General features: G+C 37.0%; 4 protein-coding genes across 6 annotated transcripts; 2 read left to right on the top strand and 2 right to left on the bottom strand.

Moving 5' to 3' along the window:
• The first annotated feature begins 417 nt into the window (after positions 1 to 417).
• LOC114720300 (kinesin-like protein KIN-14N) lies at positions 418 to 5,040 on the top strand. 3 transcript variants are annotated; one of them, XM_028905938.1, is made up of 17 exons: positions 418 to 628; positions 755 to 1,006; positions 1,093 to 1,237; positions 1,347 to 1,456; positions 1,552 to 1,671; positions 1,783 to 1,965; positions 2,079 to 2,288; positions 2,388 to 2,462; positions 2,622 to 2,744; positions 2,821 to 2,959; positions 3,052 to 3,161; positions 3,328 to 3,489; positions 3,588 to 3,808; positions 3,939 to 4,020; positions 4,100 to 4,204; positions 4,296 to 4,400; positions 4,646 to 5,040. In XM_028905938.1, exons 1-17 carry the CDS (start codon positions 560 to 562, stop codon positions 4,823 to 4,825), a joined length of 2,391 nt encoding a protein of 796 aa, XP_028761771.1. In that variant the 5' UTR covers positions 418 to 559; the 3' UTR covers positions 4,826 to 5,040. The 3 variants fall into 3 exon arrangements, with proteins under 3 accessions (XP_028761771.1, XP_028761769.1, XP_028761772.1); XM_028905936.1 differs by having other exon boundaries at positions 420 to 628; positions 2,598 to 2,744; XM_028905939.1 differs by having other exon boundaries at positions 565 to 628; positions 750 to 1,006; positions 2,598 to 2,744.
• Positions 5,041 to 7,607: 2,567 nt separating this feature from the next.
• On the top strand, positions 7,608 to 10,462 carry LOC114720302 (transcription factor ILR3). The gene is made up of 5 exons (XM_028905941.1): positions 7,608 to 7,900; positions 8,847 to 8,909; positions 9,478 to 9,555; positions 9,656 to 9,818; positions 9,925 to 10,462. Exons 1-5 carry the CDS (start codon positions 7,761 to 7,763, stop codon positions 10,189 to 10,191), a joined length of 711 nt encoding a protein of 236 aa, XP_028761774.1. The 5' UTR covers positions 7,608 to 7,760; the 3' UTR covers positions 10,192 to 10,462.
• A 404-nt stretch (positions 10,463 to 10,866) lies between these two features.
• On the bottom strand, positions 10,867 to 14,548 carry LOC114720301 (probable galacturonosyltransferase 12). The gene is made up of 6 exons (XM_028905940.1): positions 14,158 to 14,548; positions 13,211 to 13,266; positions 12,966 to 13,121; positions 11,915 to 12,505; positions 11,499 to 11,801; positions 10,867 to 11,350 (listed from the first exon to the last, which is right to left on the bottom strand). Exons 1-6 carry the CDS (start codon positions 14,366 to 14,368, stop codon positions 11,066 to 11,068), a joined length of 1,602 nt encoding a protein of 533 aa, XP_028761773.1. The 5' UTR covers positions 14,369 to 14,548; the 3' UTR covers positions 10,867 to 11,065.
• Positions 14,549 to 16,782: 2,234 nt separating this feature from the next.
• Positions 16,783 to 23,600, bottom strand: LOC114720305 (autophagy-related protein 18f). Its single transcript, XM_028905943.1, is given in 9 exon segments — positions 16,783 to 17,076; positions 17,249 to 17,581; positions 18,276 to 18,442; positions 18,538 to 19,365; positions 19,510 to 19,737; positions 20,280 to 20,338; positions 20,341 to 20,710; positions 20,788 to 21,252; positions 22,665 to 23,600. Coding segments are annotated over 8 exon segments (2,628 nt in total). The 5' UTR covers positions 22,863 to 23,600; the 3' UTR covers positions 16,783 to 17,076; positions 17,249 to 17,268.
• Positions 23,601 to 24,815: the final 1,215 nt, after the last annotated feature.

Genomic DNA, 24,815 nt, shown 5'->3' with positions numbered 1-24,815 from the left:
GTTTGGTTTTTATCTAAATATTCTCTAAATTTATAATTGTGGAGAATGATGAGTGGCAATATTGGAAGAACAAGATGACAAGGAGTCTAGCTTCAAGTCATAGTTCAACGACACGTGACCGCCACAACGGAGCTAACTTAAAAGTTCAAAAGTTCAAATATCAACGGCAGTAAAATCTAAACCGAGCTCAAGTGAAGTCTCAACTGATAAAAAGTACACTACCAAACGCAACAAATCTGTAATCCTTCGAGGACCGCGAACCTCGATACAGCGGGAAAAAAATAACCTTTTTCATATTATCTTTTGAATTTTAACTTTTCTTTTCAAGAATTCATTTCTCTCTGTTATCAAAAAAGAAAAAAAAGGGAATTCATTTCTCTGTGTTTGTGGATCATCATTCATCAGTAGTCGTCTTCCTGCTCGCCAAAGCAACGAACGGCTTCGATATATTTGTTAGCTTTCAATACAATCCAAGGCCCCACTCTAGAGTCTAGACACAGTCTCTCTCTCCCCCACCCCCCCGGGTTTACATCTGCAACTGTGTGCGAGCTATTCAAAAATGGTCTCTAAGAACCAGAACCGCCCTCCATTACCTCTCTCTCCCTCGCCTTCAACCCCTTCTTCTCAGGTACCAGTTTTTCTCATCTTCCATTACGTTACTCCATTCTCCACTACAATTTCTTTCACGGCTTTACTTAAAAATGGTTTTTTTTTTTGGCCTCTTACTGTGTCTTTTGTTCTTGTTCAAGTTCAGAAGTTGATGGGTGATGAGGTCCTCGTAGATAGAGACCTACAGCAAGTTGCAGCTGAAAAAATGGTGGGAACTCCCATTAATGGAAGAACTAGGCAAGCTTTCACAATTGTTAATGGCGGGCACGATCTTAGCCCAAACAGTGCCCCGCCAAGCAATGCCGGGTCAGACTGTGGTATTATAGAGTTCACGAGGGAGGATGTGGAAGCATTGCTGAATGAAAAAGCCAAAAGGAAGGACAGATTTAATTATAAGGTCAGTCAAGGCTTTGAGATCTTCATGGCTTTGGGTCCTTTTAAATTAAACTGCTTGTTTCACTGATAAAAATGTGTATTCTTTAGGAAAGATGTGAAAATATGGTGGAATATATAAAAAGGCTTAAAGTTTGCATCAGATGGTTCCAAGAGCTTGAGTTGAACTACTCCCTAGAGCAAGAGAGGTTGAAAAATTCCTTGGAGTTAACCCAGCAAAAATGCATGGAAATTGGTAAGATGTACAGTTTTTGTTTTGTTTTGTTTTTGTTTTTTTGCATTTTGTTTTTGAATATTCTTCATATCAAGTTTGTTTAGTAACGTGTTCAGTTCAATAATTATAGAGCTACTACTTAAAATCAAGGAAGAAGAACTGAATTCAATTATTGCTGAAATGAGACGGAATTGCACTTCTTTGCAAGAAAAATTAATCAAGGAAGAAACAGAAAAGTCGGTAAGGGAGTTTTTCAAGCCAGTGAAATTTCAACCCTAAAATTCTATTTCAAATGAAATGTTGATAACCAATTCATTATGATTTGTAAATATAAGGTGGCGGTGGAATCTCTTGCAAAAGAGAGAGAGGCTAGGATTGAGTTTGAGAGGTCACGAACTGCCCTGTCAGATGACCTTGGAAGAGCTCAAAGAGAGCTTCAAAGCGCAAATCAGAAGGTAAAATAGTAGCGCAATCCCATTTCTACAAATTTATTTTTGTTTCCTTTGTGTTCATTCTAATCATGATAGGCATTGTACTGATAATTTTAAATCTATGGTTTTCTGCAGATAACATCACTCAATGATATGTATAAACGGTTGCAAGATTACATAACAAGCTTACAACAATACAATGGGAAGCTTCATACAGAGCTTTCTTCAGCAGAAGATGAACTTAAGCGTGTAGAGAAAGAGAAGGCCACTGCTGTGGAGAACCTCACCATGTTAAGAGCTCAACTTACTTTGTCCATTGTGAGTTTGCTTCCGTGTGCTGACTGTTCTTGTAAAGTTGTCTTTTTTATTTTCATTTGGGGTAATTAACTTGTAAATTGTATCTAACACAGTTCCATTGCTTCTTTTAATAGTCTTCTCAAGAAGAAGCCGTGAAACAGAAGGACGCTTTGACTAGTGAAGTTTCATCTCTAAGAGGAGAGTTGCAACAAGCAAGAGATGATCGCGACCTCAATTCATCTCAAGTGCAAACCTTAAGTTCTGAATTAGCAAAATTTAGAGAATCTACTGATAAGTCTTCCATTGAACTGAACAGCTTGACTATAAAAACAAATGAACTGGAGGTTGGTTTGCAGCCCTTTTCTTGAAATGTCACATTCTCTCGTCAATATATGCTTGTATGACCTTGTATGACATTCCGAGTTTCTCACTTTCTTGCATAGGCAAAATGTTCTTTGCAAGATAACCAGATAAAAGAATTGCAAGAGAAACTAACAACTGCAGAGAATAAAGTACAGGTATGGACTTTTAAACGTAGAAGAAAGGAAAATTCATAGATTAGAATCATTATTTGTCTTTCTTATACTTGGTCCCATGCCATGAAACGGATTTGAAGTAATCAGTATTCATTTGCTAATTTTGATCTTTATCAGGTGTCTGATGTATCTGCATTTCAGACAAGAACGGAATTTGAAAGTCAACAAAAACTCATTGAGGAGTTACAAAGACGTTTGGCAGATGCAGACTATAAACTCATAGAAGGGGAGAAACTGCGGAAAAAATTACATAACACAATTTTGGTAATTCCCCCGAGGTTAAAACTTTGCTGATAATTAAATAAGTATCCTCTCCTTAATAGTCTCCATATCAATACAGGAATTGAAAGGGAACATCCGTGTATTCTGTAGAGTGCGGCCATTGCTGCCTGATGACAGTTGTAATGGAGAGTGCAAGATTATATCTTTCCCCGCATCAATGGAGGCTGCAGGACGAGGCATTGATTTAAACCAAAGTGGTATATCTCTTGTGGTGCTGCCACTGAAATTATTCCTTCACTTATGCTTTGATTATTGTCATCGACTTATGTTGCTCTTGTTTTATTCTTAGGTCAGAGATATTCTTTCACATTTGATAAAGTTTTTGCACCAGACGCATCACAAGAAGAAGTTTTTGTGGAAATTTCACAGCTTGTACAAAGTGCTCTTGATGGTTACAAGGTAATTCCATGGCACTTTGTCCTACTGTTTGATCATCATTTCTAAATGTATTATACACACTTCTGAAAACAACGGCAGAGTTACTAGTCAACTATGGAAGACATTTCTATAATCCTTGGAATTGACATATTTTCCTTTTATTCATTTGGTGGCATTTTCTTTCCAGGTTTGTATATTTGCCTATGGTCAGACAGGATCAGGGAAAACCTATACAATGATGGGGAAGCCAGGAAATACAGGGGAAAAGGGCTTGATACCTCGTTCGTTGGAACAGATATTTCAAACAATGCAATCTCTGCAATCCCAAGGCTGGAAATATGAATTGCAGGTGACAGCAATTTCTTCTTCAGTTTTCCCATCGTTTTCAGTGAATTTTTTTTTCCCCCAAATATGTTGAGAAAATTTTCCCTTCATAACATTTCGCAGGTGTCAATGTTGGAAATATATAATGAAACCATTCGGGATCTTTTATCTACTAATAGATCATCCTTGGATGTAACGCGTGTAGAAAATGGTACTCCTGGAAAGCAGCAATATGCAATAAAACACGATGCCAATGGAAATACATACGTTTCTGATCTTACAGTAGTGGATGTTCACAGTGCTAAAGAGGTCGCCTTTCTCCTAAATCAAGCAGCCAATAGCAGGTTATACTATATTAGACCTTTCACTTTTACCTTTCATTCTTTTAAGAAGTGCTGTCTTTTTGTCAATTCTGATGGCATGATGAAAGTGGACTGATTTTGAAATTATGTACTTTTTTTAATTTTTTGTCAGATCTGTAGGAAAAACCCAAATGAATGAACAGTCATCAAGAAGTCATTTTGTGTTCACTCTTAGAATATATGGTGTTAATGAGGTACTGAAACTTGTTTTATGGGTTTTTACATTTCAATCTTTTCATACACAAATCATTCTAACATATTTCTCTTTGCTAGAGCACCGATCAACAAGTACAAGGTGTTCTTAATCTTATTGATCTGGCTGGGAGTGAGCGTCTTTCAAAGAGTGGATCAAGCGGGGACCGACTGAGAGAAACTCAAGTATGTGAAGCACAGCACTTGTGTTCTCTGTTTTGTTTCCTTCTGCTTGTTTAGTTCCAAATAAGTTGATTTTCTTGTTATTCTTGACCAGGCAATCAATAAAAGTTTGTCATCATTAAGTGATGTTATATTTGCCTTGGCAAAGAAGGAGGATCATGTACCATTCAGGAACTCAAAGCTTACATATCTGCTCCAGGTATATCAGCAGTTAGCTTATTGTTTCACAACTTAAACTATCAAATAACGAGTTGATCACATAAGCAAAGCACCATACTGATATTTACCAGAAAAGTTCAACTCTGTTTTGATTCTTGAATATTCTTACTGTCAAGTTCTTTTGCATCAATATAGTTCCTTCCAACTTAACCTTTCCAATTGTATGAGAACCTTGTTGGATCATGTCTGAGGTGATCTAACATTTGCAACGTAATTATTGAACAGCCTTGTCTTGGGGGAGACTCAAAGACATTGATGTTTGTGAACATATCTCCTGAACCTTCCTCAGTTGGAGAATCACTATGCTCTCTCCGGTTCGCTTCCAGAGTGAATGCTTGTGAGATTGGGACGCCTCGAAGACAGACCAATGGACGCCCCATAGACTCACGCTTGAGTTATTTCTAATCTTTAGATAGGTGGAGATATTCTTTGACCATATTTGTGATAACAAAGCGCCATGTAGGTGCGGTGACTTGAATAAGGAGTGTTAGATTAGCATAGAAGATTGTACAGTGAGGAAGTTACTGATGTGCTTTTAGTTTGTGAATCTTCCATTCTGATAGCTTGAATTTGTATGTCTACTGAATGTCACATTTTAATGGCATTTCCCTTATCAGGCATGATCTGCTATTTATTGAGTTGATACCATCCCAATTCCCAAGTCCTTTTCATTAGGGCCAAGGCTTCAAAACACTTGTGGGTTGGCCAAGGCGAATGGGTTTGCCTGGTTTGCCCACTACTTGTTTTGGGCCAATTTGAACAAACCTACGCGTAAAAGCTATTTAGTATATCTGCATGAGAGATGAGTATGCGTGCCGTGCATATGATCATCTGAGTGCAGCACTTCTGAAATAGAAAAGGCATTAGAATGAATTTATAAACACTTTAAGATAATCTTATCAGACAAAAATGCAATAAATTCTCTCCCTCTCACACTCACACTTTGCTATTTAATTGGCAGATTGTGGTCCATTTCTCTGCTTGTTAGTGCATCCCCTCTTTTGCTAAACGCTGTTAGTTCTTTGTTTGAAGAAATGGCCAATGGCCTCCATCTACTCTCAAGAAATTTTGTTTATGATAGTCGATGTAGATGAGGTTAAGGTGAATTATTTTATTCTCAATCAAACACACACATTGGTGTTTGTGCGTGCGTGCGTGCGTGTGTATATAATAATTATTTAGTTCTCGTAATACATTTCTTCATCCCTGCATTTTTTTTAATGCTTATGTCTCTTTTTGCTTAACATGAATCTTTTTCCAAATTGTTTTTGTCAGTTCCAAATCCCACTTTCAGGTCACATGGATCGTGTTCGTATATATCAGCAAACTAACAATAACCAGAGCTTATCTCTTCAATTATTAACAAGACATGCTTGATAAAATATGCTCCTTTTTTATTTTAATGGCACTATGAGCAGCTGTGAAGTTGAAGTATCCGGTTCTCCGAACCTCCATTTTCTAACGCCCTCTAAAAGATTATCCTTTTATGATACTTCATGAGTGGCCTGAAAAGAAAAAACCAAATCCATTTAGAATATATTGATTTATCTTCTTTCTGACTTTTTTTTCTTTGGTTGAATTTATGAGTCTCTGAACCCAATTACTATGCTGTGATTTGATTCTCTCTCCCACACACATATTTATATATAAGAAGTAGCCTCCAAGCTGGGAATTAAAGCGATGCCTGCTTTTGTTGTGTTGGCGAGTGGAGAAGCTGTTGAGAGACTAACTAGGAAAAGGGTCGATGCTTTTATTCACTCTATGTTTCAACAAATCATTCTCAATTTCTCATTCTTTAAGAAGTGCTGTTTTTAAATATAAGGTGTATTCTTTATTACTTGATAATAAAGGGTCGATGATAAATCTTATACTACCTCCGGTCCTTAATATAAAACCTCGTTTGACTTTTATTTTGATCCTAATTGAAAGATCCTAATCTATTTGATCTATCATATTTATGTATTTTTTCTCGAGTTAGTTTCTCTAATAATGATAATTCTAGCCAATAAACTTGATTACCAAAGATATTTTAAGAAAGACAACACCTATTTATTACAAATAAGTAACTTAACTTATTTTCTTAATCTCTTCAAATTAGTCAACTAGCTTTTATAATTAGGACCGGAGGTAGTATTGATTATATTGATAAAAATATTCGATCAGTGGAGTAAGACACCTTTAATGTTATATTGTAGGTTATCGATTCTAAAGCTTTGTGTAGGTTACAGGGAGAAGGGCAAAAATAGCATACATGTCCGTGAAGTTTAATTACCTTTTTTTGCCCTTTTAAATTTACAAAAAATTAATGATAATGGATTATAAAGAAAATCCAAACCAGTCAACGTCAGTTTAACGTTGACAGCTAAAATTACATCAGAGGCAATTCAGTTACGTCTAGGACTTTTGATGATGGAGGGACCTGTTAAAGCAACGCCTATAATTATTAGACAAAGGCACTAAAGCAACGCAATATTAGTAATAAAATGAGACATTATGCACACGTGTTCTGGAAACATTAATCCCCCTTTTTAACCAAGATTAATCCCTTTTGTTATGTTCCATCCTTTTTTTTTTTAATTTTTTGATAAGCCGGAAAATAAAGACTGTTTTTCCTCATGCGCTGCATATGATGAGCAATGCCATTTTCAATTTACAAGGATGTCTTGTCGTTTTCAAATAGGACAACTCATATGACCAAACAGTCGGGAAAAACAGCATGTGATTGATTATGTAAATAAGCTCCCGAGTTTTACAACTAATAAAATAAACCAAATTCACACAGATATATATTATAATTTTTTAAAAAAATAGAACAACAAGAATATAAAAATTATCCTAAATTTACATATTTACTGGAAATTACAACAAGTCATCATATTGCTAAAATGTCGTGAATAGGGTATATTAACAGGTATTGCGAACGTATACAACAGTAAAGGCAACATTCCCTCACGGAGAATGTGATTAACAGTTTATTGCGGATTTCCCTTGCGTTGTCGGATTAAAAATTATTACTTTCACTATTTTGGTTCTCTCTGTTGATTCTTGGTGGGATTTTTGTGGTCTCAAATAAAGTTGGGCCAGCATCCGATTTTGAAGCCCATGAAAGGATCCGGTCTTGTCGTTGAACATTGACGACGATTCGACGAATGTCATCACCACTTGTATTGTAATCAAGCTTCTATTTTCCTCGTCACTCAGTTTCGCGGATTCCCTTTTCGCATAAAACACCCTTCTTCTTCCCTATTCCTTCAAACGTGCAGCCCTCGCTTTCTGTTTGTTTTCTAGGAAAAGGGGCCTCACCTGAAATTCTGAATTTTCCGGGAACCTCCGCTGCAGAATGGTTGGCCCGGAAAACGCCAATTGGCTTTTCGACTATGGTTTAATGGACGATATACCTGTCCCGGACGACAGCTTTACTATACCTGCTTCCGGGTTCAGCTGGCCGGCGCAGGCCTTGAATGGCTCTTCGAATATGAGGTTCTGAAATCATCCGAATTTTCCGTCTTTTGTGGATACACTCTGTAGTTTTCCAATTTACTATTGATTGATAATTAGGGTTATGAATATATTATTTATTCCTATTATGAATACTCTGGGGTTTGTTTTATGCCAGATTGCTTGACTTTGATAATTTCCTGGGCTTTTAGTTTTCTTTTCGATTCATACTTCACAAGTGATCTGGGTTGCGAGTTTTCTTAGTTCATGGAAGAAATGTGCTATGGGGTTTGGTTTTGTTTGGCATAATTACTAATTGCTGCAACTTTCTGCAAATTCCTGGAGAACTTGGTCTTTGAAAGCAAGTATTAATATTATTATCATCATTTTCAAAGTGAAAGATTTTAGCATGAGTCCTTATATACTTTATCATGTGGAACTTGGCTCTTTTTAAACTTAATCGTGGTAACCATTTTCCTCCCCAGTTTCATCCTTTCTATTTGAACTCTCTCTTATTCTGATCGGGTGGCTGGTTTAGTCACGTAGGCATAATAAGAGTTGCAGATTGTCTCTTTACAGCTGGCAGGTTGAAATTGAATCAATGCTCAGGAATTCGACCACGAGTCTGACTGATGTGTTTGTAATTTTCTAAACTTGGTGTATAATTTGGTCCTGTAGATAATGTTCCTGAGCTAGGTTGATTTCATCTCAACATGAAAGGCTTATGCTGATCAGAATGTATCATTGGATTATATCTGCATGTTGATGTTCAGGGGTCTTGTTTATCTCTCTATATGTCGATGTCACTATGCTGCAATTTGGTCTGCATGTTTGAGGTTGAAATTGTTTATCTGAACAATGAAAGAAAAATAAGTACAAACATGATTGAATCAGTTGAATAACTCAAGGATACTACCTCCCTCTTCCAAACCCCAAATTCTTGCTGGCTTTATCTTCTTTGATATGTGATGATCCTATCTGATTTTAGTGCTGAAATTGATGGCACGTTGGGGGATACTGATGGCGTAAAAGAGTCTGGTTCAAAGAAGAGGTACAGATTTCGTTTTTCATTTCTATCTATGAAAGAAAGTATTTTTTATATTGATGTAAGGAAACAACAAAGAACTAATATGTAAATTATCTACTGCACTTTTTTATCCTAGAGGGGTGGGGTTGGAGGCGGGGCTTAGTCTCTTACTATTGTAACAACTGAGTAATGACATAATAAGCTGCTGTAAGTTTTTATAAATTTATATAGACTTTCTATCTGTAAGTCTTCATCAATGAGTTGCAAAGTCTCAATGAATAGAAATGTGTCAAATGGCATGTTGAAACTGAAAAAGCCTATGGTTAGGTGCTCATATCTAAGACATCACATTCTTTTATCCTTTCACTTTCATTTGGCCCCTCTCCTGACATCATATTTCCTTCTTTAGAAGTACAAATCGGTCCTTTTCTAATACCAACAACTTAACTTAAAAAATAAGATGGTCAAATTTTAATAGCTTTTATTTTCTTTCTTTCTCTTTTTTTTTTTTTTTTTCACCCTGGGTCAGCAAATCTAAATAGCTTATCCTTGAGGAAGTCACCTTGCCCCTCTTTGTCCCTTCCTGGTGCAGGGGTAGACCTGAATCATGTGCTGCTTCCAGTTCAAAGGCATGTCGGGAAAAGCTGAGGAGGGACAGGCTGAATGACAAGTAAACTTTTTATTGCCCATCTGTCTATCACCATGCTTCACTTGAGTTTGTATGTGAATGGGCCTTTGGGGCTTGTGCCTGATGTGCTCGACATCGTTAGGTTTCTTGAATTAGGCTCTATTTTGGAGCCTGGAAGGCCTTCCAAAACAGACAAGGCTGCTATCCTGGTTGATGCTGTTCGAATGGTGACACAGTTACGGGGTGAAGCCGAGAAGTTGAAAGACTCAAATATGAATCTTCAAGAGAAGATTAAAGAGTTAAAGGTTAGGCCTTGCTTTCTATTTAGTGGAAGTTTTTGATAATGGAAGAAAGTGGATAAGAGAATTCACATCGAGACCTAGCAGCATGAAATTCCTTTCTATTTTGTAGGCCGAGAAGAACGAACTACGAGATGAGAAACAGAGGCTCAAGGCTGAGAAAGAAAAGTTGGAGCAGCAGTTGAAAGCTATCAATGCTCAACCTGGTTTCATGCCTCCCCCTCCTGCAATTCCTGCTGCATTTGCTGCTCAAGGCCAAGCCCCAGGCAGCAAGTTGGTCCCTTTTATGGGTTATCCGGGGGTTGCCATGTGGCAATTTATGCCGCCAGCTGCTGTGGATACTTCACAGGACCATGTGCTCCGTCCACCAGTTGCCTAAGTTGGCACTATAAAATTATTTGGGCATCTATTTTGGCTCGAAAGCTTGTATTCATTCACCCTTACTCCTTAACCTAGTTTCTATTTTGTCACTTTGTTCTGTTTCTCCTTTTGTTTAGCTTAGCAACATCCTGGCTTTATTAGTTTTTAATCAAGTGTTAGGACTGGACCTCGTGGTGAGCGTGACTGTATTTGATATCTGATACTATCTTGAAATAACGCTGGTATCTGCATGTAAATGCTAATAAACTTCTCTGGCTGTCTTCCGTTTAGTTTCATGGGTGTTCTTAGTTGTTATTGGGTTTTGAGGCGATCTGTTCCAAGACTTTTTTTTTTGAACGCGCCCGAGTAAATATAGGTACAATATTTTGATCTTCTAGATAACTTTTTTTGGCCTGAGTCTCAAATGACTGAGAACATGACATTTTAAAAAAAAAAAAAATTAATTTGGTGCTGAGTGGAATCTTTCAACTTTGACCATGACTCCTGAGGCAAAATTGGTTTATTAGTACTGAAGTTCTATTTTATTTTATTTTATTTTTGGTTTGGCTTGTAGTCATTGTACTAAAGTTGAACGTTCATCGACAAAAATTCATATCGGCTACAGGATACCTCCTGATTATGAAATGCTCGGGAAGATTTACGTGCATAATCTACAATACTAAAGCGATAAATATTGAAGAAAAAACGCGAGATTTTTTATGGATATCAAAGAACAGAGTATCAAAAACAAAAGGGGAGCACCAGGCTATGTTGTCGTTCGAACTTTTCCGATGAAGGCCAATTGCTTGGAATTACTCTCGTTTTCTTTTTTTCCTTTATACAAAAGGCATTTCTTCAACTTATGAACTAGGCCACATGCTTTCAGAACCAAGCTATGATGCCCTAAATCGACAGTTCTTGATGAACTTATCTGAAAAGTCGATATACTTGGCCCACAGTGGCCTTAGCTGAGGAAAAGCTATCTCCAGCCAAGGCTTGGCCCGCCCGTTAAAATGGATGACACCAGCACTCTTTGCATCAGCGAGCCTTGTATTCTCTTGATATCCCAGTCCCAGCATGTGCCAGAAAGGATCAATAACGTGGACGTGACCATGGAATGCTATTAACCCGGGAGGTAATGTCCCTAGCTGCCACAAACTTAGGTCTGATTTTATGTTCTGCATGAAGGAATCAAAGATGTTACTCACAGTGTATCACTGTATCATCTAGCTCTGATAGCAGCTCATTTTATGACTTGAGAGCGAGTTATTACTAACTTATTTGCTTTTTCTTCACGGCATAGGTTGATGTTAAAGATAAACATACCTGCTCAACCCAATAATGGTACGTAAGGCTTATGTTGGTCTTCCTCCAAGCCTCCAGATCAAAAATGTTCATTCCATAAGCCCAGGCACATTCATTGGGATCGAAGTTTTTTGATATTAGAGGGTGGGAGAAGTTCAAATAGTTTTTCAGCTTCTTTGACATTACAAACGTATCTTCTCCACTACATGTTTCTACTGCACCATTGACTTTTCCATGCATGTCAATGTCCCAAAGAGGGGAGAGATCAGTTTGTACCACAATGTCATCATCGAGGAAGACCAGCTTGTTTAGACTTGGGAATAGCTGTTATGAAATATATATTATGGCAATGAGCATCAGAGGCGCCAAGAAGGAAAAACTAAGTAGGCTTTCAAATAAGGGGTTTGACTCTAAACAACCTGCTTTAAACTAATTACCTCAGGCAGATGTATACGTATGTGGTTCATCACGGAATTATACTTGGGGCTAAGTGCTTGCAGCTTTGATGCAATAACATAAGGCTTCTCAGTAGCATTTGCAACAATAGCCGATGATCCCCCTCTAAACCGTGACCTCACTTTCTGATCTTTCTCCATTGCTTCCATAACGGGCACTTTTCCCTTTGTAAACCAGTCAAAATGGTGCAATGCCTTAACCTCAATAATAGCAGGTGATAAAGGGTGCAATGAAAACCAAGCCTGCATGGGATAATAAGTCTTTTTATCTGTAATGATGTGAAGAACAACCAGATGTGGCCGCAAGGAGTTGCGGACAAGGGAAGTTGCAACCACAGAAGCAGCCAGAACATTGTCTGAAGCAAGGACAAAATGGAAGTAGCTGTTGTCAACCAGGGCAGGCACGAGCTCTGCAGAAGGAAGCTGAAGGCGAGCTTGTGCGTTGCTGGTGTGTTCATTCGCTAGCCTCAAGGCAAGGCAGTGAAGCTGTTTTGGAATGCTGCTTGATGCTACATGTCGATATAAGTATTCTTGAATTTTAGCTGTCCTGGTCCTATCTTCCATGAGGGTAACCTGGGAGGTTCATGGTTTCCATTAGCCATTGATTCAACTCAAAGTTCAAGTGGTTAAGTGAAAATTTATCTTTTGGATTAGCCTTGAGTAAGTTTCTCTGATATGACATGAAAACATTTTTCTGAAAGTTTTGAGTAACGTTAAGTTGTTGTAAAATAGCTATTCATCACGATTTTATGGAGTAAATTAATAATGAAATGCTTATAAGTTGTATCCAAGTTTTATTCTTATCATAATTTTTGACACAATCCATCACACTGAAATTTATGGGATTTAAAGTGTGAATAAAATTAAAAAAGAAAAACAGAAATCAGATTTTGTGCTAAAAACTTTATTTTAATGATCATTGAGACTATAAAGGAACTAAAAAGTTTAAAATATTAAGTGAAGGTTCAAAATAATTCTAAGTAGTCTTCTCTTGTTGTCCTTTAAGTTAAAAAGAGGGAGGAGCATCATGTACCATCTCTCGCAGTTTAACAGCAAATGTCTTGGCATCATATTCACTTTCCTTCACTTCAGTCATGAACTCTTCTAAGGTCTGTGGAATGTCAGATCTTCCTTTTAGCTCATCTTTGCCGAGGGGCTCATCTAATACTTGGAATATCACTTCTGGGACCTATTAGAAATCAGTGTCAATTTCATTCATTAGTAAAATTTCAGGTATTTGCCAGTTCCTGGTAAAATAAGAATAGTTTAGGATATTACCGTTGGTTCTAGTTTTCTTCCCATAATCCTTGGTCCTAGTTTCTTTCCCAGGCAGCCTACAAATGCAATTCAAAATAAATCAGCAAGTCAAATCTATACAGATCCCCGCATCCTTTAAATTCAGTTTCTCATAATCCAAGTTCAAAATCCGCAGTTTTTGAATTAGTAGAGGGTATTCGCTACTATCGGACTAATTCTATCCTAAGGATATGAGGTATAAGCAGTGGATTCCCCCATCAAGTGGGAAGTGAATTTGTAATGTATTACTATTTATTTATTTATTCATTTTAAAGAAGGTGGAGATTTCTTATGGATTAATGTTACATTTGAAGAAAAATTATTAGATATGCCTAAACTCTTAATAAATCGGAACAATTCAAATTAAACACATTGATAATTTTTTTATAATTTTTTTTGCTACTATAAGTTTACTCTTTAAAGATTAAAATTAACTAATGGAGAATCATATTCCTCTTATGCAGTACAGGACGCATAAAGTCGGGTTTTGACAGGTGGGATAATGTATAGATGTAGATAACTCTCAGTAGAACTTGAACTTTTGTCTGTTGCATCCATATGTATTCTACAGTGACTACTCAGTTCTCACGTGAATCTCTTAGTAGTGGCTGGAGTGGGACATGAATAGGTATATAACTGACCACATGCAGAACATGTGTTGGCTTTCTTTAATTTGTCAAATTCCCAAAACCATAAGATTTTCAAATCAAAGGTCGGCTAATGATATGTAGGTGCGGGAGAATGCATTCAAATACAGAGTTATTGACAACTCATTACAACTGCAAAGCTTTGAATATTACATGTTTATAATATTAATGAAAACTGAGTGTGGGGGTACTCCCTGTTTTTCTGTGTATGTGACTGAAAGTGTTGTGCGTCCGTGACTTCGTGTGCTTGTGTGTGTGAGAAAGAAGAAGATGATAATGTACCTATGGTTGAGCACCTGTTTTCACCATCAATGGAGTCCACTGCGGTCAACACAAACACAGACCGAACCAGTAATGTGAAGAACAAGAGCAAGTAGAAGAGCATCCGATAAGAGACTCGCCTGGATGCAACATTCACTTTGATAAATTCTTTCAACCCTTTCCCTGGAAGCACAGTGACATGCCTTAAACTTGGTGATATTTGGAGCTGCATTTTGTCCCAAATGCAACACACAAACACAAACAGACACACCCTGAGACCTTTCAACAAACACAAGCACAACTAAACTAGGAGTCCTTCCTCTTCTCCTCCTCCTCCAAAAGGGGTAGTAGCCCTTATTTCATTTGGCACTTTTGATTACTACCACCTGATGAAGAACAGAGAACAAGTGCAAGAGCCCGTGAAAGTTATTGTGTAAAGGGAAGGTTTTGATGAAAGCTTAAGGTGGTCATTGTCATTCACCTACACTTGCTTAGCATTTGGTTCAGGGATGTCAGGGGATTTTTAAGTGCTTTAATATTTACTGAGAGGAACTGGGGTTGTTAAGGAGAAAGAGACATTAGACTAATATGGAAGGAGGCTGTGTAGTTTGATTTAAGTTTAGAGTATTGACTTTGGTTTGAAGGTGAGAAGAGAGGCAAAAGGAAAAAAAAAAAAAAACAAACATACGAAGTTGGTTTGTATTTGGTTGTTGCAAGCTTGGCTTTGCCTCCACACGAAGTTTGATTTTATAGCACTGAGTTTGAAAGTTTGAACGTTGATAGAACAGGAATTCTGTATGGAAAATGACAAGCTTTCCTGATATGTACTGGTGGGGTGGAGGATGTGGTTGTTTGAGTGAAAAACCAGAAAACTTTCTATTTTGTCTCTAATGAATGACCTACCCTCTTGAGGGATTATTAAATATTAATTACCCAATATATATAACTTTGACTAGATTCATTCATTGATATCGTTTGGCTGAAATAAAAGGGGTGAGATTAGGTAGAAGAAATTCAATCTTCTCAAGTTGGTAAGTTGCATCCTAGACACATTACACAATGTGGTACAACATTTTTTTTCCTCCGTACGACCAAGTGAGCTACGAGATCTTCTCCCACCAAAAGGAAATCTAACACTGAATTCGGAGAATTCTGATGATACATTCGCCAACATTAAGAAATTAAGTTGATCACTATAATAGTGGTAACTATTTATCATATTGGTCATAACCATTGAAATGGCTTTTAATGATGTTTAACTAACGTATTATTACCAATGCTTTTGACAATCACTTAATAACGTAACAAAACTTATTCCTGAACGTAGTTTTCCCTAAATGTTATTGGTCTAAGGTCCTTTCATGCGAATCATCATTAAAATATTACGAGGCTTGTTTAATGAGTACATGATTGAATAAAGAAAACCAAAAAGATCCAACCAAAATCATCCATTAACGGGACCTAAAGGGACAACAATGAGTTGTTTATGACTATTGTTAAAAGTATAGAGGAGGGTAAACGATAAATATTTACACGTTTAGATGTACTTCATATATTCTTTTATATCTACTACTTCTACAGAGGGATCAATACTGACTTTCTTACCAAAAGAAAAAAGAAATGATTGGCGTTTGTTTCACACATTAAGAACATGATTCAAATGGTGGCACCTTTTCTAAGGTAGGTGGCACCTTTTCTAAGTGGGCATGGCAAATCAAATGATGATTTTAAATAAAATTTTATATTGGGATCTGCAGACTTTTGTGTTTGAGTCTATTTTCAGACTGGTTTGAGAAAGCATTGGGTTCATTTGGCATGCTTTTAACGGAAAACCTGCTGGCCATTTCATGGTTGGGTAATTTATGTATAGTAAAATTAATGCTCACAAAAAGTTTGAAGATTTCATAAAGTTACTTGCTTCACCGGAAGACTAAGACTGCGTTTTGATAGGTCTTCAACATTAATAATTAATATCAAACAGGAAAAAAGGAAATGCGACCAAACTCATAATGGTAGAAGAATTTCACCCAGTCTCAATTGGGTTATCATAAGGTTGAAAACACATTTGGTCATAATGAATGTGGTAACTAAACAATTAACGAGGGGAGGGGGGTCAAGTAATTGGATTCATTGTCAAATTATTTCCGTTGGGGGCACTAACTCGCCAGTCGAGACTCTAAAGTATGAAGATTCTTTTTTTCTTTAAAAAAAAAAAAAGACATGAGTTGGATCTTTAAAAGCCCATTATGGCAAAAGAGAACATTTCAATATTCATCAAGGCATAAGACCAGGACGAACCTCAGAACTCAAAAGATGCTTGAGATATTTAAATTCACACCTACGTAGGACATAAAACACATTTTTACCGATTCAAACAATCTTTTAAAGTTTAGAAATCTCAGAACACCGTATCGCCAATTGCTTTTATCAACTGCTTCTAGTTTTCCTAGATAGAAAGATTGGTATGCTGATTGATTCGTTTGTGAATTCCTTTTTCACCCTTGGGAGCAGAAAGACTAGCACCCTTGATTTGAATTAGATTGAAATTACTAACGAAAATATATCAGCGTCGAGAGAAATGTTACTGCCATAACTAAGGCGTACTTTGGTGTCCACTAAAAGCAAAACCAAAGAAGACGGGGGAAATCAATTTAATTTAATCTAGTTAGTTAAAATAAACGGCAAACGAGAATTTTCTCTTTTTTTGGGTGAGAAAAAAGAAGCAAACGAGAAGTTATGATCCTACAATTTACTCTTAACTAATTATTGATATGAGCAACTGTTATTTACAAGGCCAACAGATAAAATCCAGCTGAGTAGCATCGACAATTTTGCATAATGGTCAAGCACCTACTCGTTCAGGATCTTCACCTCTCCAACCACTATATATTAACATTGTTAATTGAGCTTCCCGGGCCAAATGAAAGAATAATTTCAAACCTGAAATGAGAAAAACACGAAAAACAGATACCATATTAATTCAAGAGCAAAGACCTCTAGTTCAGCCATAGAATAGCAGTGCACCAACCATAGTATGTTTAGTACCTAGTGCAGAGGCAGTTCCATATATAAAAAATTCAGAGAAGCAATAAAATTATATCAAGAAACTCACCATTTGAGTGCTTTTAATATTTAATGTTCAAAGTGATTCCCCACTAGCAGGCCTTCTTTGTCACTATTTACAAACTTGAGTTGGCCTTCCACGCTTGAGTGCTCTATTCTATTATTTACAATCTCAAACTGAGTATTTGGCTTGGGGGAGTTATTTTTATTCACATAGCCTCTTGGTTTTGTTGGCAGAAGATGATCATCCAACCCAGGTACTTGAATGCCATTGTCCAAATCAGCAGAGTTTGTTGTACAGTCTGAAATCTTGCCATTTTCAGACATACCCGAACTCTGACGTAACAATTGTTCATTTACCCTGCCATCCAGACCATAAGCCCTGAGAGAAAGAGTAAATTAATGTTGGTACTGCTCTGCTCCTCTTAACTGAGATGATATCATTAGGAATAATAATAGGAAGCACAAACCTAAATATCTGAAACTTAGACTGATATGCAGTGTTGGCCTAAAAAAAAAAGGGGTTGATATGCAGTTTCCTAATTCCATTTGATCAAGGTCATGTAAATGACAATGAGATTTCAATATATGATACTGTGACATGTCCCCGAGGCTCTCCGATCTCGAAAAGCCTATATCTGGATTTAACTTGGTAGTCAATACTAGCTGTTTTGATAGTAATCCTGAAAATTTGGGCCTCATGTTAAATCTGATTTGCTATTGGCGAAATTTTTCTCATGTCACAAATACCTGTTTACTTTCACCTTCAGAAACCAAGCTTGTTGAACTGAAATGAACTTCAGTTTAGCTTGGCTAAAACTAGAAAAGAAAAAAAGAAACACCCTTCTACTTGGCAACCTTTGTGCTGTGATGACATAAAACGTTGTAATCACATGAAAGCCAAGCCATCTCTATTTTAATTATTATAGGGTCATCAAGCCAAGTAATATACAATCCAATTTCCTCCCACTTTCGCTTGTCCTCAACTATATCAAAATTTTATTTACCGCTGCATTGCACATGGAAGAATACTAGTAGTTTGAAAAAACAAATAGCAGGAAAAGAAGTTATCAAACCTCGTTTGTTGGACTTTTGGGGTCTGAACAAAGTCAAAAACAGGAATTAAGTGCTTTGACCTAGCTTGAATCATGCGAGTTGGAATCCTTTCAATCTCAAATTCCCCTCCTGCAGCAGCTGCTTCATCTATTATGGTAGCTTCTTTCACCATGGAATGAAAATATATCTAGTTGGCAACAGAATAAGGCTTCTGAGTGTCAAACCGGAAAAAAAAAAAGCATGTTAAGCATTAAAATCAGCATCTGATTGTAAATTAAATACCTCAGACTTGGCCCACAATGGAGTCTGAGTTTGGTGCATCCGTAGTTCAGCTTGGGAAATATACAGATGACGATCTTCCTCTAAAGAGGAATTTGCTTTCACAACTTCATTCTTGAATTTTGGGCCACTGATAGTGTCCTCTTTCGATTCTTCAGGATAAATTTTATTGCCATCAGGAATTCCATTATCACCATATATGTCAATGTTATCTTCCCGCTCCCGTAAACTTAGTCTCTGACATATATTCCATTTCTGAATAGCTTCCACTACTAATCTTGCATCAGCTTGCGGAGCTAATTCATAAGCAGGGTTTAACCCAGAAACAATTGCTGAATCTCGACCATTTAACATCTGTAGAGCATATTGCATCATAGAACCAGAGGTTGAAAAAACCAACAAGTGATACTTTGCCTTGGAATGCTTCCCATCAATATATATGCCACTGCCCTTGCAGTTACAGAAAGATGAAGCTATAGCCCCAGAAAGGGAACTCATCTTTCCTGTGGCAGCTGCAGCAGCACCGCTCACAGTGCCTCTCCAGCCATTAGTTCCATTCCTAATTCTGCTAACAACAGAAAGAGTGATTGGTGGGCCAGTTGCACACAGGCCCTGCTTTTCATGCATTTGCACAGCTGAACTATGAGGATAGAGGACTCCTTGACTTGTAATACCACCTGATCCGTTATTTTGTGTTGGAAGACTACAATCAAGGGCTTGAATATTCACAGATCCTCCCTGAGGATTTATAGCAAATAGATGGCTAGTGCCCCTAGAGGAACTTATCATAATCCAATTGCTGTCATCACTGAAACTAATATCTTGTATTATCTGAAAAGTCAAATACAACAATAACAACAATAAATATTAGAAAAGTCCAGGTTATTGAACAGACACATTGAAAAGGAAAAGATTATGCATTGACCGGAGTTTAAAAAGAAAGAAAGAAAGAAAAAAGCAGGATGATGCACTCACTGCATTGGTATAGCCACGCTGCAACCTGTAGAGATGAACACTAGAAGAGCCAGCATCAGGGGCCCCTGAGTGACAAGGCATTATCTTATATACATTTATATTATGCCCCTGAACCGAAGCAGTCACCAAAATGGTTCCACTGGGATCAAAGCATAAGGCTGAAATGGGACTTTTGTGGGCTCGCAGTTGAGTAACTACATTTTTACTGACAATGTCTCTTACAATGACCTGACAGAAAGAAATAATAATCAACAAGTTACTATAAATTATAAAAAGCAACAGTATGGATTGGCATATTGCAGACCAAGGGTAACAGAGACCCATCATACAAGCATGATGTTTGTACCAAGAGAATGAGATGAAGCAACATAGTACAAAAAAGAACATAATTCTGACTCTCAGTTCCACTCTACAGATGCCTTGTGAAATGCTATAATTGCTAAACAGGGTGCAGGGAACCAATGACTCAAGTTAGAGGGTTAGTGTAATTATGCTTGCAGGCTTCTGACTAGGGTTTTTTTTTTCCCTTTATGCCCTTATTCTTCCAAGAATGCAATACACGCAATCCTCAACAGCAATTCTAATTTGCTGCTGAGTAATCTGTCTGGAAAGACAAGTATCAGCACAGATCAGCCGAAGAAGGAAGAGGACACAGAAGACAATTTCAGTCAGGGAAGAAATTGTCGCATGTACTCTAGCTTAAAATAGAATAACAAACAACCGATGCAGTTCCAATTTCAAGGGAATGCAGAGTAAACAACAGTATTCACCATTCCAATGCTGTCAGCATCTGCTGAATGTCCATTAATGGTTCCGTTGCCCTTCCAACTGAGTTTACAGATCGTGATGAACTATTGCCATCAGACCGAAGCTCAGAGTAGTATCTGGAAAGTTTCTTATACCCCATATCTCCAAGGGACACAATCCCAGTAGCAAGTTGCTTACTTGATTCTTTGGCATAGTGTGCAACCAAGCTCCCATTTGAAGAAAAACCAGGAAAGCTTGGTGAAGTTGTCAGGTCCTGTGGGTTGACATGCCCAGAATTGGATATTGTGACTGGACTTCCACTATAAGCCAGCCATCTTGAACCCACAGCAAGTGGTCCGTAGCCTGCACCTCCAGAACCAGGAGAACTTGTAACTACAGGATTGGTAAGTATAGTATACTCCCTTTCTAATGTTGCAGCATCAAAACAGTGTACCTGCAAAACAAAGACTCATTGAGAATTCCAAGAGAAAAGCATTCAAAATTGCTTGAGATAGATGTTACAAAATGTACCTGAGTTGATTGTGAAACAGCAACTATTCGGGAACTGCACCTTACGGAATAAACAACTGATCTGAATTTTAGTGCATGGACATATGATTGGGACCTCATGGAATAAAACTGAACAGTCATTGGCAGATAATTTCCATTTAATTGCTCATGGAAATTGGAAGTCATCCCATTGTAAGGGGTGGTCAGTCCATCTTGAATGTTACTTCCTCCAGCAAAGAAACCATCAGCACATACAGCTAACAGGGGGCGGCTGTTTGCAAACTTGTCTGCTGATCTCTTCGATGCAATAGGATTTGGCAACATTTGCATAAAAGAAACAGGACCATCATGTCTGGAAACCAGGTCATGCACATTATGTGAATCTTCAACATCCCAAACCTGGAACCCAGACTGAAAACCTAGAAGTAGAACTTGACGGGTGACTTCCCTCTCACCCTCTAACTTATCAAAACCAGCCCAGATGACCTTTACAAATTAAAAGTGATTGAGATCAATAATCCATTTAACCATTCAATAGAATTATTATCAATGATTCATTCAATAGAAATTATTATCAATGATTCATTACAAAGAACAAATGCAGCAAGAAATTTGGGACACCAGATAAGAAACTGGATCTAGAAGCATGAAAAGGCAGAGCAAAATTCATATAACAATAGCCCTTAAGTGGCATCCATAATATCCATTACAGATAAGAAAAGAAATTAGAAAATAATTAGAGCAAGCAATACTAGCAGCACTAGAGGTTTTTCATTGTATAATTTGGTTCTGTTCAGTTTTTTAAGAGAAATAAAAGGACCGTATATTTCATGGTTTGAGGGTTCAAACTAAACCAACCCACATATATAATTGACATATAAATAAATTTTGTATGTTTTTTTAGTTATTACTACATAGGTTATATATTCCATATAGCACCCTTAAAACCAAAAAAAAAAAGAAAGAAACAAGCAAAGAGGATATCCGTTAACAACAGATAGATGCGCTTGATATTTGAAAGTGCTTAAAATCCTATTTTATAGTGTTCATGCAAGACAACCTGGTTAGATGTCTTGCCAGCAAAATGAAACCTTGCTAACAGCTCAACAAAAACTAAACTACTTGACCAATATTGAATCCAGTAAATCAGACGATGCCAAATGCCCTTCCAATCAAACAATTGGAGATACTGGCAAGTTATGAATTAAAGACAAAAGTGTTCAGCAACCGCCGAATTGTCGATGCATAAATTGTCAATAAAAGTGTATTTCCAATTTCAAAATTGGGAAGGCATATTACATAAATTTGTTAGATATAGCAGCATCTAAAGATTAGCTTTGTCAGAACATTCTTCTTAACAAAGATTTGTTGCGCAATGAACACGACATGAATCCAAGAACATCATAAAGTCATAAACTGGCAGCTGCGAGCCCGCAACTTTACCAGCCAGTTAGCTCTAATGATTTGCTCCAATGACAATGTGAAACATACTTCCATTAGGGTAACGGATTTCAAGCAAAAAATCCATGCTTGGTGATCAGTGATAACGAAACTGAAACCAACAGCATTATTAGAGATTAAAAGACAACACATGAACTACCAACTAACAAACTGAATTTTACTTCTAAAAGCTATTGTCCCAAGTTTGGAGAAAACTAAATTGATGGGTGGTAAAAGTGATCAATACTAATCGGCCATACAAGCAGCTAGTTCACATTTACGAACAACAAGCCAAAAAAAAAAATCAACTGCCTACAAATTTAAAGCGCTCAAAGATAATTTACCTTTTACATGATAAGTTTACGTTCATAAAGTTCCAGTCCAAACTCAAATTATATTCAAGAGTTACACCATTCAGAAGAAGCTGAAAAGTGAAAGCCAAACACAACCGATGATACCTGATCAGAATTGGCGTCATCATCCCTGTCCACGATCGAGGACGCAACTGAAGCTGCCGACCGCGCAACGTTGGAAGCTCCGGAGGAAACGACCCTGAGGTAGCTGGAGATAGCCCGGAGCGAGCTGGGAAAAAACCCATTGGTTCGACCGGACCGGACACCGCCTGCTTGCTGCGGTTTCTGATCATCATTCATCATCCCCAAAACCAAAGAGATGAAAAATAGCAACTTCCTAGAATACAAAGATAACCGATTCCTCAAAATCACCCTCAATCATGAGTCCAGATGGTTTTTATTTTTCTTTAAAGCCCCACCTCACCCTCCACGGAGAAGGAAACTATCTCTCATGACATAAGTGTCGCCATCTCCTTCACCTCGGCGAAAGCTTCCAAATTTCAATTACTCCCGAAAACCACAAACGCCCAGAAAAACAAAAAATCCTTTTGAATACCCGTCGTGTTGCACCTCCCAAGTTATCTTTTTCACTTTGGCTATCAAAACAACAAAGCTAAAAACTGGTTGGGAAGATAAATTGAAGGGAAAAAGTCTCAGTTTTTTTTACTTATCTTGATACCCACGAATTCAAATTCCAGCAATACTCAGTTATCTAAACAAGAATATTCCTAATAATTACAAATAAAATAATCCAAAAACTATCACCAAAAAACCAGATAAAACCAATGATTTGAATTATAACGTATAAATATAATTTACAGAAGCGAATTAAGATGAAAACCGGCGGAAAACCTGTAGGAGATGATAGGAGAGAGAAAAGGCTAGAGAGAGGGGGAAGTGAAGAGAAATACTGGATAAGAAAGAGGGAAGGAAGTAGGAGAAATCTCCCCGGTTACGTCTCTGAGAAATTATTCAAAGCTATTTTCTGTGGGATTAGAATTAGAGCTGGCTTTCCAATTCGCGTTGTTCAACTAAATCAAAAACCAACCTCCTTAACCTCTCTGTAACACGTCTTGTTTTTCTCAGACGCTGTCAAACTGTTTTCGCCCACTTCTCTCTCCTCCACATTCTGTCTCTCTCATGTCCTCATCTAGTCATCTCATCTCCATAAAAGTTAAGAATCATGCCCCGACTTCAATCATCAAGCATGATATATTAATTAAATTACAGGAATAAATTAACCCATCTTATCCTTGCATCGCATGCTTTACCCATCATTCCGATTCATTTAATAAGATAATAAATACTACTATAAACATGATTTTTATTGATATCCTCTATCACTTTTCCTTCTCAAAGTCATTCTTGTTTTAATAAATAAATGGAATAACATAAAAATTCACAATCATGTTGTCATAACAAGAAAATAAGAGAACATTTTTTTTTCGGGAAAAAAAAATATACGATGTCAGTCTAGTGGAAACAAAAGGGAAAGACTGTGCTTTATTTAGATAAAAAGAAGTTTACAGTTATTACCTTTTTCACAACTTTTATAAATGGAGCCAAAAAGTTTTGATAAGTATTGCATAACCAGACGAACGTCTAGTGTACTCTTCTCAAACAGTCAAATCCATATAACATATTTTATAGTAGTTCTTAAACAACAATATTTGTTTAAACAGGATAAGAAATTTGCTGTGATTTTGTAATTTTAATAATATATAAATATTTAAAATACCAATAAATTCTCATGCACGCAATTTTAATTTTTATACATGAATATAGATCACATAAAATTTATATTTGTTGTAGAAATTGTTACTGAATGTGATTCGTGGTGTATTATTATCCCTAGGTTCACGAATCAATAATCCTTAAATTAATAAATGTTAAGTATCCCATCAAATTGGATCTTTCCATCTACCTTTCACAACCCTTTTAACTTCTTTCAACGTCCGAAAATGCATCAAGGAGCTACAGAGATGAACGATTTGAAAATGATGAGTTTGCCCAAATCAACGGCAAAAAAACAACTGCCAAATTCTTGTTCCTTTTAATATTCTTCTCAGATTTTATTCTCATCTTTTTTATAAGAGCACATTGCTGCTTTATATAAATAAAAATAGTTAAAATAACTAAATTTATTAAAATTTTAAAATTACTTCTCTATAAAATTTATTAATCGGTGGTGGCTATGAGTTGGTTAATAGGTGGTTTATTAGTTAAGTGGCAATACCAAAGCAAATGATATTTGAA

The sequence above is a fragment of the Neltuma alba genome, unplaced genomic scaffold (assembly GCF_004799145.2).
Source record: "Neltuma alba isolate B1F8T4 unplaced genomic scaffold, ASM479914v2 tig00011972_pilon, whole genome shotgun sequence".
Lineage (NCBI taxonomy): Eukaryota > Viridiplantae > Streptophyta > Magnoliopsida > Fabales > Fabaceae > Neltuma > Neltuma alba.
This window is presented reverse-complemented; position numbering and strand designations above follow the sequence as displayed.